The following is a 13,646-nucleotide window of genomic DNA, read 5'->3' on the forward strand; positions in this document are numbered from 1 at the left end:
GTCCAATCTTTTATAGCTGTCTGACATGAAACAACAGCTCAACAAGCTTTGATGCAAGACATGTCTACACTTAGCTATATTTTATAAATTACATCTGTCTACCTTAGTCTATATGCAATTATAATTTCAGCCCATTGGTACTGCTTAGTTTACTGCATCAGTGTCCATAACTACATACATGATCTAAATTTCACCCCGGGGGAAAGTGCTCAACTGGAGGGGGCCATAGGAAGAGTGCTGGTAGAGAATATACAATTGACCTGTCACGAAAACTTTAAAACCAGACCATCAGTGTCTCACCAATATAAAGTCATAAACCAGGTTTTCTGTACTTTTGAGACAAGAATTTTTTTTTTATGTCTATGTGTTGCCTGCATTAATTGTTCAGGGTTAAATGTGTCCTGGTTTTAGTGTGAAACAATCGTTTATCCAGTCAAAGCTAACTTTGCTAAGTGAAAACATGACTTGCCATTGCAATAATGTTTGTGAAATTAAAACCAGCGGAAAGTGAAAAAAATCAGATTGTATTGTATCAATGCTAAATGTAATTTAGACAAACATATTACTCTTACGGATTATACACATTCAGTGTGATTAGTCCAATGCATGAGTAGTAGCTTGTCATTACTGTATATTTCTCCTCTTTTTATGACTACAACTGTTTCATTCGTCCTTTCAGTTATCTCTCAGCGGTCTCATTTGTGACTGCTAAAATTTGTTGTATTTGAGGTAAGATCAAACAACTTTTTCCCGTCCTCCAATAAAGTTGTTTTGTGTTTAATTAATTCTGTGGCTCAATAATGAACAAAAACGAAATATTGTAAGAAAGGAAATTGTAAATAATAAATTGGATATTGAACACTTACATGGTTTCATAAATGATTAAATAAATAAACTACCCTAAATCTTCAACCGAAATGTCAGCTGCATTGTGGGTAATGTAAGGAAAGGAAGGAAGGAAGAATGCATTTAATAAAAAAGACTCTGTTCTCTGGTCTTACTTTGATTCTGCTGTGCAATTATGATCCTTTTTTAAAAACTCCACCACCACACCCCTCTTGTTTCAGGAATAACGTTATGGCAGCTAGACAGTATATCTGCCAGACTGGTGTAACACAATAGCACCAGCACACAGTAACATTGTTTACCACTTTCCTAATTCATGCAGACAGCATATTTTTGTAATAATTGAAATTTTGCAACCAAATGATATTTTGTTTTAGCAAACTATCCTGTTGAATGTTTGTTGTCTATTGTTAAAGTTATTATATTTATGTTTATCATTAGCTAGGTAAACCAAAAAACACTTTTGGCAATGAAACCTGCATATCTTTGTACCAACCTGCTTGGTTCTACATAGTTAAAAATTTCGATATACTATAAGGGGAAAATGCATTTCTTTAAGCTTTTTCAGGCAATATGACAATTTTCCTTTGATTTTTGGAAAATTATAGTTCAAACTTTATATAAAAGAAAAGAATGAAGATAAAAATTGAAAACTTGTGGATAGTCATCGTTCAGAATTTCATTGTACCTAAGTTTCATAAGTCCATAACCTTATGTATTAAGCAGTTTAATATTTTCAGCCTGGTTGCCAGAATAAAACATTGGCATTGTACATTTCTGCAAACCACAGATACATTGAATATCTATGTTTCAACACATGTAATACATAGCATATTAACATTTCCAGAATACGTATCCTATCAACATTTCAGCATTTCCAGAATACGCATCATATCAACATTTCTAAAGTGATGTATTTCACATGACATTTATATGAGCTTACTTTCTTATTAGGAGGAGGAGTTGGTGGATTGTTAGCAAGTTTCTTGGCAAGCAGCACAGTTTGAGACAACCTCGAAACCAATGCACACTTCCATTTCAACCCACAAAACCGGGTGTTCTTAGTGAGACATCAGGACATTTGCAGCCGTTTTTATTTTATTTTTTATTTTATTTTAACCCAAACCATGATCTTTCCCTAACCCTAACCAAGTGGTTTTTGTACCTAAACCTAACCAGTAGGGGTGTGCCCAAATACAAATACGTTATTCGGCTAAGCACAAGTAGTGGGTTTTTTATTAATATTTGTTTCATACAAATATTTTTAAAATTCTTTGTTTTCAGGAAGGAAAAAAACATATCTAATACCAGTGTACAGGTCAGTTACATCGTTATCTCAGTCTCTCTCCTCTGCTCCACTGTCACGTCTATTAGCAGGTCTCATCAAGGGGAGTCACATCCACCTGCTACGTGACGCACCTTTCCTTATTTGGACATCACTCCTGGTGCAAAGTGCAAAGCAAGAATCACCTTTGAAGTTCTTCCCTACACATTACATGCTGTGCTGTCTCTGTGTTATGGGTGTATAAATGGGTAGAGGCCTGTCTGCAGTGAGGCAATGAGTAAAGTTTTAGCTCAGTAGCTAGCATAGTCATCTATGATCTGGGAGACTCCAGTTCAAGACCCGGTGTGGGGACTTCCCTCGTAAGGTAGTTTATTTATGAACACTTATTGTAACACTTTAATTTTCTAAAATAAAAAACAAAAACAGGATTTTTAAGCCTTTTTCCACTTTTATTCAAATACAAATACAAATAATTTTGCTGCCTCAACAAATACAGATACAAATACAAATACTGGGCTCTCTGCACATTCCTACTAACCAGACCTTAACCTCAGCGTTGTCACATCATAAAACATCACTATTCAACGGATAATTGCCAACATTGAAACACAGACATTCAACATATCTGTGGTTTGATTTTTCTGTATTAACTGTATTTGCAAGAGAAATAAGTTGAGGATTTGGATGGTGTTATTACAATGCACTCACCAAGTGCATTATACCACAAATTTCTCTTGGCACTTTTCAACATCCCAAGTGTACATTTCACAGATGAATTTTGTGTGAATTCTTCATTAAATGTTGTCTAGGCTCTGTGCCTTTACCCACAATGTATATATGCTAATATAGAAGTGAGTCTTCATGGCTGGACACACATAATATTATTATGGGTTTCAGAGATGTCTAGGTGTGTGAAATTAAACATGAGTGGAAATGATTAATAAAAGCTAGCTTGTTTCACAGCTTTTCTGTGTGTTGTTGCATCTTAATTTTTTCCCAGGGCGATACTGGAATACTCTCATTTATACATCGGCGTGCGCGTGCACACACACACACACACACACACACACACACACACACACACACACACCCAAATACACCAGCAGGAAATAGGCTAAAATCAACAGCAGTTCCTGGTAATGGGAGCATAATACAATGCGAGAGGGTGTAAAGGATTGCAGATTGTGTGCAGATAATTTTGTTAGATGCTAGATAACAGGATGTCTCTGACTAAATGTTCTGCTTCAGGCAGAGAAGGCGCAGCATATTTCTCTCGTATAGCAGCCTTCTGTCATGGAGACAGCTGCTCTTTTTCCTCTTCTGCCTCTGGATCGTTTGATTAATCTTTGTGTTGTACATACTGTACTAACATCTCCTGTTGTTCCACACCTGTCATTCTGCACCTGCCCATAAATTGTCCCTATTGAGTCCAAGTCACTTGACACTATTTTATTTGAGTGTCCAAATTGCACTATATTCTGTAGTTCCGTCAAAAATAGGTGCTTGTATGTAAGACTTTATATGCATAGAAATCAGATTCAAATGGTCCAAGACTATGCATTCACACATTTTTTCAGCTCTCTATTGTTCCACTGTTTCTATTTATGTAAACAAGCTGGAATTGTTACATTTTATAAATATATATATAAATATACTATATTAGCTGTTTTTCATCAGATATAAAAACCTGTCCAAACCTTAAGTGTAACAATTGTGATTGAAGAGTGTTGCCTTGTTTCTCTCTCTCTCTCTGTCCTGCCCGCCAACTTTATCAAATCCTGTCTGGAAGCTCAGTCAAACTCAGGGAGTTTTCCCCTGCTGAGTTGAGTGTGCTGTCTAGTTGTCTCAGTCTGATCCCTCTCCAGGGTTCATCCCTCCAGCTGATCTGATGCCGTTTTCCAGGAAACATTCGCTCAGAGCTGCAGGCTTCTCCCCAGTCACTACTGGATCTCATCACATCAGTGGAAATAGGAGCATGCTGACTCCTCCATCACACAAGCTCTCTGCAGAAAGGACATAATATTTGGATGTGACAGTACAGATAGGCCCTTGATGGTGTGCTGCAGCAAGTCATTTTTGTTGATACAGAGCTAAGAACATCCCTGATAACTGATAGAGGTTGATGATGAGTGATCAACCTTCAGTCTGTACACATGTAGGCAGGCACATCCATGAGTGTGTTAAAAATTCAAGCGCACAATCTGGCATTGGAAAAAAAAAAGAAATAAGGAATAGGTTTATGCCTGTAGCCATAATCTTGCAGCAATTTTTTCAATCTTGAATCTAACTTATCTCATGCAGCTAATCACCTCTTGAAAGTCTTGATTTCAATGCATTTTGATTCAGTGTTCCTCAATACACTGAAACTAAATTACAATACACGTGGTACCATGCATAGATTTGTGTATGGACAGTACAGACAAGTCTCTACCAATGTCAAGGTGTTGCTGAGTTGTCCCTCCCAATATTTCTACCAATCTCAAACAATCTTGTAATTATCTGAACTCTACATAACATTACGGGTGTTGTCACAGTGTTTTGTCACAGTGTTTAACTTTGGTCAATATTATGTTGTCAGACACCCCCCCAACTCCAGTGAAATGTGTATCATGAAGAGTTGAAACTGTTTAGCAAAGGGGTCCCCTTACCATCTCATAATCCATTATACTCTCTTGATGCTTTCCTTGGGAAAACTGTGCAACTCCCCGCTTCCCAACTCCATCATAACCCTGCAAGATCATCATATCACAAAGATGATGATTGCTCATCACCACAAAAGGATGAAACATCAGGGTAAAGGTCTCACCATTAATGAGGTCAGGTCCAACAGCTACTGGATTCCACAAATCAACCTGTCAGTAGCATCCTACATTTGTCAATGCGTCACCTGTAGATGGCACCACCCGTTCCTTACGAATCAAGGAAGAAAGGAGAACAAGAGATATGGTCTTCTCTTCACTTGGCTCAGCTCCCATGCCATCCATACTGATATGGTTGACAACATGTCAACAGATGCCTTTATCAATTGCCTTCAATGTGTCATTAACATACATGGCACTGTTCGTCAGATCAAGTCTGACCGAGGAAGGAACTTTGTCAGCGCCAAAAATGAACTCAAAGAAGCTCATTGAAGCTATTTGAAGTTAATGCAGGCTGGCTGGCTGCATTTCTTGCTGAGAAAAATTGTGACTTTAACATGAACGCACACTATTCAAGTCATGTCGGAAGGGTGTGGGAGAGACAGATTAAGAAAGTGAGAAGCATTCTCAGGTCCATGCTTACCCTTCCCTCTGGTATGCTAAATGATGCTCACTATGGGCTTTCCTCTATGAAGCTATGGCAATCGCCAACAGTCGTCCACTGACCTCAGTAACAACCTCAGTAACCCCCATCGCCTCCAGCCTCTCACTCCCAATCATTTTCTGACTATGAAATCTACCAAGGCCTTACCTCCCCCGGGGGAATTCGTCAGGGAAGACATGAATGAATGAATGATGACATGTTCAATACCTGGCAGAACAGTTTTGGAGTCAATGGCGGAAAGAATACCTTGCCAACATAGCTCTCAAACATTGGCATTCCCCAAGAAAAAATCTAGAAGTTGGAGATGTAATGATGAAAGGAGATCACATGCACAGGAACAAATGGAGACTGGGTAGAGTTTCAGGAACTACCACTGACAAAGATGGACTAGTAAGAAGAGTTAAGATCTGAGTCGGTGACAGGAAGCTTGGCAAGAAAAGGGAGCATCTCCAGCTGGAATGGGAGCAAGGTATTATGTGATTCAATTTGTTTTTATGATTATGTGTAGTGATATTTGATTTGGTTGATTTAATGGCGAGGGAGTGTTTGAATGTATTGCCATTGTAACAGTCATGCTAACATTAGCTTTGTACCACAAGATTTGTATGGATATCTGTAATGTCATGGTAATGCAAGCTTCATGTGCTTGTACCAAATGTTATATGTCAGTAAACATTTTGATTAATGCCCATATGTATGGTAAATATGGCATACAAGTAATGTTTGTTTGTTTCTTATTTATCTATACTGTAGCTCTTCCGGTGTTTCATCAAGACAAGGTGTAACAAAAGGAAAAGTAAGTTTGTGTTCAAAATACGAATGACGGCTGAACATGAATAAAGGCTTCTGGAAACATCAGTATGCTTCACCATTGTCTGGCTGGGGTTTGCTACAGGTTAAATGAACAGGCAGTTTTCTAAAACTGATTGCCTTCACATAATATCCTCATTCTTATCTGACTTGTTCTTTCCAGAGAACAGCCTGGCTTGAAAAAATAAAAGAGAAAATTGTCAGTAGAAACAATTTGGGTCTGGAAGAACAACAACAAAGGTGTGTTATCCTACATTCCACTGACTGACAGAGAGATCTTTCAGTTTCCTCATTCATTTGTGATCTCTATCTCCTGGTTTAAAGGATAGTCTGATATTTTTTTCAAGTATGCCAGGTGCTTGTAAGAACATTGAAACAGGTTTTGCTTACTGTAATTGCTCATCTTGTTCCCTCTTTATGTCACTATCCTTCCACCAAAGCTCAGCAACCAAACATTGTCAAGGAAAGTACAAAGAGCAAATTTTGTACCAAAAAGACAGACATTTTGGAAGATAATCACTTGATTTGACCAGCTCAGACTGAAGCTTCATATTAGCTTCAAGTAAACTTACAAATAACCTACATTTTTGCACAGAACGAGGACTGTGGATTTTGTTCCTAATAACCTATATTGGAAGCATGTTAGGAAGGAATCTCTTAATGGCCAGTATGAACAAGAGGAATCATAAACAAAAAATGGTTTCAATGTATACATGAGCACCTGCATACTGTTTTAAGATAGATTTGAAAAAAATGTGAATCTATCCTTTAATCTCTGTTTCCACTGTGTCACATAGCCTACACTCAGCCATGTAATTAGTCTGACTGCAGGACAAACATGTTGGATTTATACTTGATTGTATCAGTTAGTGATTTGGTTGAAGAAAGCACTGATGAAACCTGAACAAGAGGTCATATCACCTCATATTCTGGGATTTGTCACAACCTGGCTAAGTTGGAGCTCTGACTGCATAGTCCCACTCACTGAACTGAAACACAGCTGAACATTCAGTTCAGCTCACTAACTGGTGAACTGAGAATGATCGTTCGTGAAGGATAAGCCAGTGAGCTGAGAGTTTAGTTGGATAAAGATACTGTTTTCAAACTGAAAGCTGCTATAACATAGTCCTACCCTATCATGTACAGCACGTATATTTTCGCAACATCTGATTATTAAATAAAGTATATGGTGCTACTTCGTACTTCGAGACATCGAGACCTGAGAGGGAGGGAGAAGGAGTGAAAGGATCTGAGACAGTCTCAATCACCCGTTTTTTCATATTGCAGGTTTAACCATGCATTGTAAACATACACACACACACACACACACACACACACACACACTCTCTCTCTCTCTCTCTGTTCTATAAGTGTATCCTTATAGCTGTCTTCTTTTCCAAACAGTAACATTGTGTGTGTCTGTGTTTGTGTGTGTGTGTGTGTGTGTGTGTGTGTGTGTGTGTGTGTGTGTGTGTGTGTGTGTGTGTGTGTGTGCAGCACTGCATGCAGTAACGTTAAATGTTAGCCTATGCAAATAGTATCATTCTAGATAATGTCATACATCTGGATTGCAGTCCAAGACCAATGCTGTTGAATCATTGCAGCTAAATGTTGGCAACCTGAATCAGCAGTGTATTTGCTGTCTTGAACAGACCCCATTCCTCCTGCAAACGAATCTTGAATCACTCACTCAGTGAGAGACCATGTTGAGACCACTGTGATCCCATTTAAGGTGAAAAGTTTCCCAAACTGTTCTAAAGCCTTACTCTACAGTTATAAAATCATTCACCCTTTGTGTAGATTTAGTTTCATGTTGAGTAAAATTAAATTTTCCAGTTGTGAGAGACTGTTGTTACTTCAGTGTTGAAGAAGTGATGCTGCTTAAGAAAGTTGATGAAAGCAAGGTGGGAGGACTGACTGAAGGACCAGCAGTTGCCCACGGTGTCAACAATGGAGAATTAGATTTATTGAATGTTTTTAACCGATCATGATGTAACTGTATCCAATAGGCCTATGACATGTGGATGTATATATTAATGTGGGCAATGCACCCTGAATATGATGATTGAAATATTTTTTATGAGAATTCTGCTGGTCTTTGGTCTGTTATTAAACTAATTGTGAATCCTCCAATAAAACCCCAGTAGCTATTTGTTAATTTTGATACTTTACATTGAGGGTAAGTAATGGCTTGAAGTAATGAGAGACTACCTAGTAACTACTCAGTATTATGTACCACTTTACTTGAGGGGGCACGAAAAGGGTGAGTAAACATAAGATAACGAAGAGTAATCATAATGGGGCAGCTGTTGCTCAGGAGGTAGAGCGTGTCATCTACTGTCATCTACAAATTGTTGGTTCGACCCCCAGCTCCTCCAGTTCACATGTCACAGTGACCTTGGGCAAGATACTGAACCCCAAATTGCTCTCAAAGGCTGCACCATCAATAAGTGAGTGTGTGAATGAGCATTAGAACTCCCAATGAGCAGGTTAGCACCTTGCATGGCAGCCTCTGCCATCAGTGTACAAATGTATGTGTGAATGGGTGAATATTAGCATGTAATATAAAGCGCTTTGAGTGGTCGTAAGACTGGAAAGGCTCAATATAAGAGCAGTCCATTAACCATTTACCATGAATAACGGACTACTTAGGACTACTCAGTATTACTACTTGAGGGGGCACAAATGGGTAAGTAATCATAAGATAATGATGAAGTAATAACGAGGGACTACTTAGTAACTACTCAGTATTATGTATCTGCATGGGGTGCACAAAAACAGTAACTAATGTTTAAGAAATTATAATGAATGAGTCGTTACTAGCTTTGTGCCACTCAGCAGCTGGTTCAGAGCTAATCAGGAACGACTCATGAAGAAAGTGGTCAGTATGATCGATTCATGGATATTCATGAACTAATCATTACCTAATAATTCATTAATATAGGATCTCCCAGTCTGTTCTCTAGTAATTCATCAGTATCTACTATATAATCCTTCATAAAAATTATTAGGGAAGCGCTTGTAAACGGTTCATCAAATCAGGCCATTCCTGATTTGTTTCTCACTTATTTCTCAATTAACTAATCATTAACTAATCATTAGCTACTCAATGAAATTTGATAAGAAGTTACTTAAGAATTGCCCAGTAACTAATGATTTACTAGCAGTTAGTTCCTCATTTGTTCCCTGGTAACTGCTCAAAATTTTGTGCACTTTATTGTGTTATCATCATGACTTCCCTTCACTGAGTGTACTACTGATCCTCAAAAGGCAAGATAATTGATGTTTATTTGTGGTTTCAATGACCTACAAGCAACTGGTTTATCAATTTCATACTGTACATATGAAATATATGTTGAAAATAAAACACACACACTGTGACCTATTCTGTTGATGACAGGTGTCATACAGTATTACTTAATTCTTAGGGCTTCAGCCAAATCCTTTTGAATGATTGGGTTTTTCAGAACAAAAGAGCAAAAGGAATCACATGTAAGTTTAATTATACCTCAGCCTGATGAAATCTCTTTCGGATTACCTTGATTTATTAGGGACCGAGCCCAAAAGGCACAGGGCTACTGTAAAACAGTAGTCCTCACCTAAGGGCGGGGACCCTATTGTTTTCGTGTGTTTCTTTCTTTCTTTCTTTCTTTCTTTCTTTCTTTCTTTCTTTCTTTCTTTATTATTATGCCACTTAAACCCATAATTTGACCCCCTAAACATGCTCAAAAATTTTGGCACGCACATCAGGTCTGGTGAAAAATTTGATAAAATGTAAAAATTAACCCCCAAAGTGCCAAAATATGCTCTTTAGCACCACCTATGTAACTAAAATGGCCGCCACAGCCCGTTGGAATGTCGTAGAGAGATCAAACCAAAACTCAATTATTCGTCTCATCAAGACCTACAAATCATACACTGACACCCCTGTCCTAAATCCAACAGGAAGTCCGCAATCAGCCTTTCAAAATAAGACTTTGCCCCAATTTTGGCCCCCGAACAAACGCTGTCTCCTCCGAGGGCGTTAATGGTATTGGCTTCAAACTTTAATAGATGACTTATGACTCTATGCTGAAAAAAAGTTGTTAAAAACTTTGCAATAACTTCAACGGTTTGGATTTTATAAGCCCTGAAAGTTGCAGTGCCACATCACCCTTACAATGTAAAACAATGGGGAGGCATGAACTTTGTGTCAAACAGAGGCTTCTGATGTCTAAACTATAGGTCTGACCACTTTCAAACCTGTATACTGGATTTGCCACGAAATTTCCTACTAAAATATGATTTTTAATGTAAGATTTGGCCAAAGTCATGGGAATTATGAGGAGATTTCACAAGAAGCGTACTCTGAAATCCTCCTCTCCAAGTGTTCCTGGTGATGTCACTCCCTCAGTGCTGTGAAACATTCCGCAATACACACTCATTATAAAATCACAGGAGGAGCAAGAAAAGACTTTAAAACTCAGACTCTAATATCTCAAAAACAATAAAAGATAGAAAAAACATGTAAATTCAAGATTTGTAGGTCAAAGTCTCATGACTCATTTAAAGTTCAAATGAAGTTTGTATCTAAAACTATGTGGAAGCAGTAATTGTTCAAAAAGATGTGGGTTCACTCACACTCTCCATTCAAATGTATGAGTATTTTTCTGTGTCCAGTTGCAGTTACTTATTGTCTTTACACACCTGACAGTACACGTATCAATCAAACTTATATATATTAATATATAAGTTTAATAAAAGCAAAGAAATATCTCTCATTTTTAAAAAGCAAAATGATCTGATCCCGACGGACCAGAGTCTGACCAACGCTGCTTGCAGCTTTAATTTATTTCCTTATTCCTATTCCTTATTTAATTTTCATAGTTATTTTAGTACCTACATTGTTAAATTTGTTAAATTTAATCCCCAATTTTTCATTATTTTATAGTAACTAAAGAGCTCTGATTGGACGTGTATGAATATAATATGCCTTATAAGACCGCATTAAGAGCCCACAGTTAGTCATGTGCACTTTCCTGCTCTTGGTGACAACAATGCTCCATTAAGGAAGCTTCTAAAATAAGAACACAATATGTTAACATGTGCATGTTAATTGTGTTAAAAGGAAACAAAGGAAGTCATATGTGTGGATTGTCACGCATTGGGCAATACTGGATTCTGAGGCCAAAAATATCATAATCACAGATCCACGATTGAAATGCAGATACACCCTGGCAGGAATGAGGAAGCAGCAAGCGTATAAAAGTCACAGTGTTGACTGTTGCACACCACACCCTGACACAGACTTCAAGGTAAGATCAACACATAATCGATTCAAAGTTTACTGCACTTTTTCCCCCACATCTGTGTTGTATGTTGTATTCAGTGAGTTGATTTGTGGTGTGCAACAGCATTTGATTTACTGGATTTAAACTAAGCATTTTCAGTGGTGTCTGTTTGTATGTCTTTGTATCAGATGGCGTTGTTGCTTGTCCTGGTGATGCTGACAGTTTGTGGTGCAAGTCCTCGGGGTAAAAAAATCTTTATTTAACAAAGGGAATAGCAAAAGGAAAATTCACAATGAAGTTGTATGTATACAGATGTATACAGTTTGTTACCATTATTTGTTATCTATATTTTCCTAAATTAATAGAATGAAACTAAATATGATTTATATTTTTTGCAAACATCATAATTGCAATTGGGCAAAACCTGCTTGTATAGTATAACTAAATTGCTAATGTCAAAGATATCTAAAATCTCTGTCATATAAGTATTTGTATTTCATAGCTAACATTGTGGCAGAATTTCATTTTCAAATTTAAAATAAATAACAGGAGATGTACTAAGAACCAACTGAAAAAAGAATCCGTTGAACCAGTAATAACAAAAGTATGTGTGTGTGTGTGTGTGTGTGTGTGTGTGTGTGTGTGTGTGTGTGTAGATCTGTCAGGTAAAATGCTTACCTTCCCAGAGGAAACTATCGCAGCTAATGTAACGTTGAGTACACCAACAGAGGATTTCAGTGCTGTAACTGTCTGTCTCAGGTAGTGTTAAAAATGCAAAATGCATGAAAAAAATCCAATGTATCTCTCACAATACTAAGTATAATAATTTCTTTTCAATACCTACAGGTCCTTTACAGACCTCAGCAGAGGCCACGTCCTTTTCTCATTGGCCACACCCTCTGCTCCCAATGCCTTCCTGATTTTCAAGCTTCCTGATTTGTTTGATTTATTTGTCATGGACAAAAGAACACAGTTTAGAGGACAGGACTACAAGCTGAATGCATGGCACTCTATTTGTTCTACATGGGATTCTGCATCTGGACTGGTACAGCTGTGGTTTGATGGAAATCCCTCGATTAGGAAATATGTTGGCGGATCAAAAATCAGTAGTCCCATTATTATGTTAGGCCAGGTAACATTTTATTGTTAAACCTTATGGTTTATAGTTTTCCAGCAAATTCTGTAAATTGGTAATTTTGGATTCAATGTATGTCTGTAAAGTATAGATTTCAGGGTTTTTTAAATCTCACCTCTCTGCAATCTCTACAGGAGCAGGATTCCTATGGTGGGGGGTTTGACATCAAGCAGTCGTTTGTTGGCATGATGTCTGATGTCCACATGTGGGACTATGTCGTTTCCCCCTGTGAGATCCAGCGCTACGTGGACGATCTAAATTTCACCCCAGGGAATGTGCTCAACTGGAGGGCGCTGGAGTTCCAGATCACAGGAAGGGTGCTGATAGAAGACAAACAGACAATCTGTCATTAAAACAGAACCTTAAGTGATGCTCCATACAATGTTTTACAAATCACAAACCTTTTTCCTATCAGTGTCTTCTATAAAATTAATGTCACTGACTGTGCAATTGTCACATGTAATTATATGAATGTGACATTGCAGTATATGTGATATATCTTGGGTCGGTCTGTTGCTGGTTGCTTTAATATTTTTTGTGATCTTCTTGAAAATGCATTAAAATGGCACACTTTGCACGGTGGTCTAGTCTCATGTCCAATCTTTTATAGCTGTCTGACATGAAATATTTAATAATAAATAGCACTCTGCCTTCCATCGACAACGTCCTCAACAACAGCTCAACAAGCTTTGATGCAAGACATGTCTACACTTAAAAATACTTTATGCTTACATCCGTCTACTTTAATCTATATGCAGTTATAATTTCAGCCCATTGGTACTGCTTAGTTTGCTGCATCAGTGTCCAGGACACATTTATACTCAGTTAAACCTGTGCTCAGATAGTTATTCTCCTTCTCCGCTTAGTGTCAGGTTCACAAATCCATTTAATTTTTGCCTAGGTTTCCAAATGAATAAGTTAACTAACTAACAAGAACTGCCGCCTAAAAGGAATAGTTCAACATTTTGGGTAATACACGTTTTCACTTTCTTGCCAA

The 13,646-nt window shown here is 37.8% G+C and overlaps 1 protein-coding gene across 1 annotated transcript; it reads left to right on the forward strand.

The window, feature by feature from the left end:
- The first annotated feature begins 11,467 nt into the window (after positions 1–11,467).
- On the forward strand, positions 11,468–13,135 carry LOC121906109 (C-reactive protein-like). The gene is made up of 5 exons (XM_042424784.1): positions 11,468–11,538; positions 11,703–11,757; positions 12,171–12,273; positions 12,361–12,646; positions 12,784–13,135. Exons 2-5 carry the CDS (start codon positions 11,703–11,705, stop codon positions 13,000–13,002), a joined length of 663 nt encoding a protein of 220 aa, XP_042280718.1. The 5' UTR covers positions 11,468–11,538; the 3' UTR covers positions 13,003–13,135.
- The last annotated feature ends 511 nt before the right edge of the window (positions 13,136–13,646 follow it).

The sequence above is a fragment of the Thunnus maccoyii genome, chromosome 10, assembly GCF_910596095.1.
Source record: "Thunnus maccoyii chromosome 10, fThuMac1.1, whole genome shotgun sequence".
In the NCBI taxonomy this organism is placed as follows: Eukaryota; Metazoa; Chordata; class Actinopteri; order Scombriformes; family Scombridae; genus Thunnus; species Thunnus maccoyii.

What these genes read in the sequence shown, in the direction of transcription:
- LOC121906109 (XM_042424784.1), top strand. Translation starts at nt 11,703, where the DNA reads ATGGCGTTGTTGCTTGTCCTGGTGATGCTGACAGTTTGTGGTGCAAGT. An exon ending in TTGTGGTGCAAGTCCTCGGG is followed by an intron (nt 11,758 to 12,170) that starts GTAAAAAAATCT and finishes GTGTGTGTGTAG; the next exon opens with ATCTGTCAGGTAAAATGCTT. An exon ending in GCTGTAACTGTCTGTCTCAG is followed by an intron (nt 12,274 to 12,360) that starts GTAGTGTTAAAA and finishes CAATACCTACAG; the next exon opens with GTCCTTTACAGACCTCAGCA.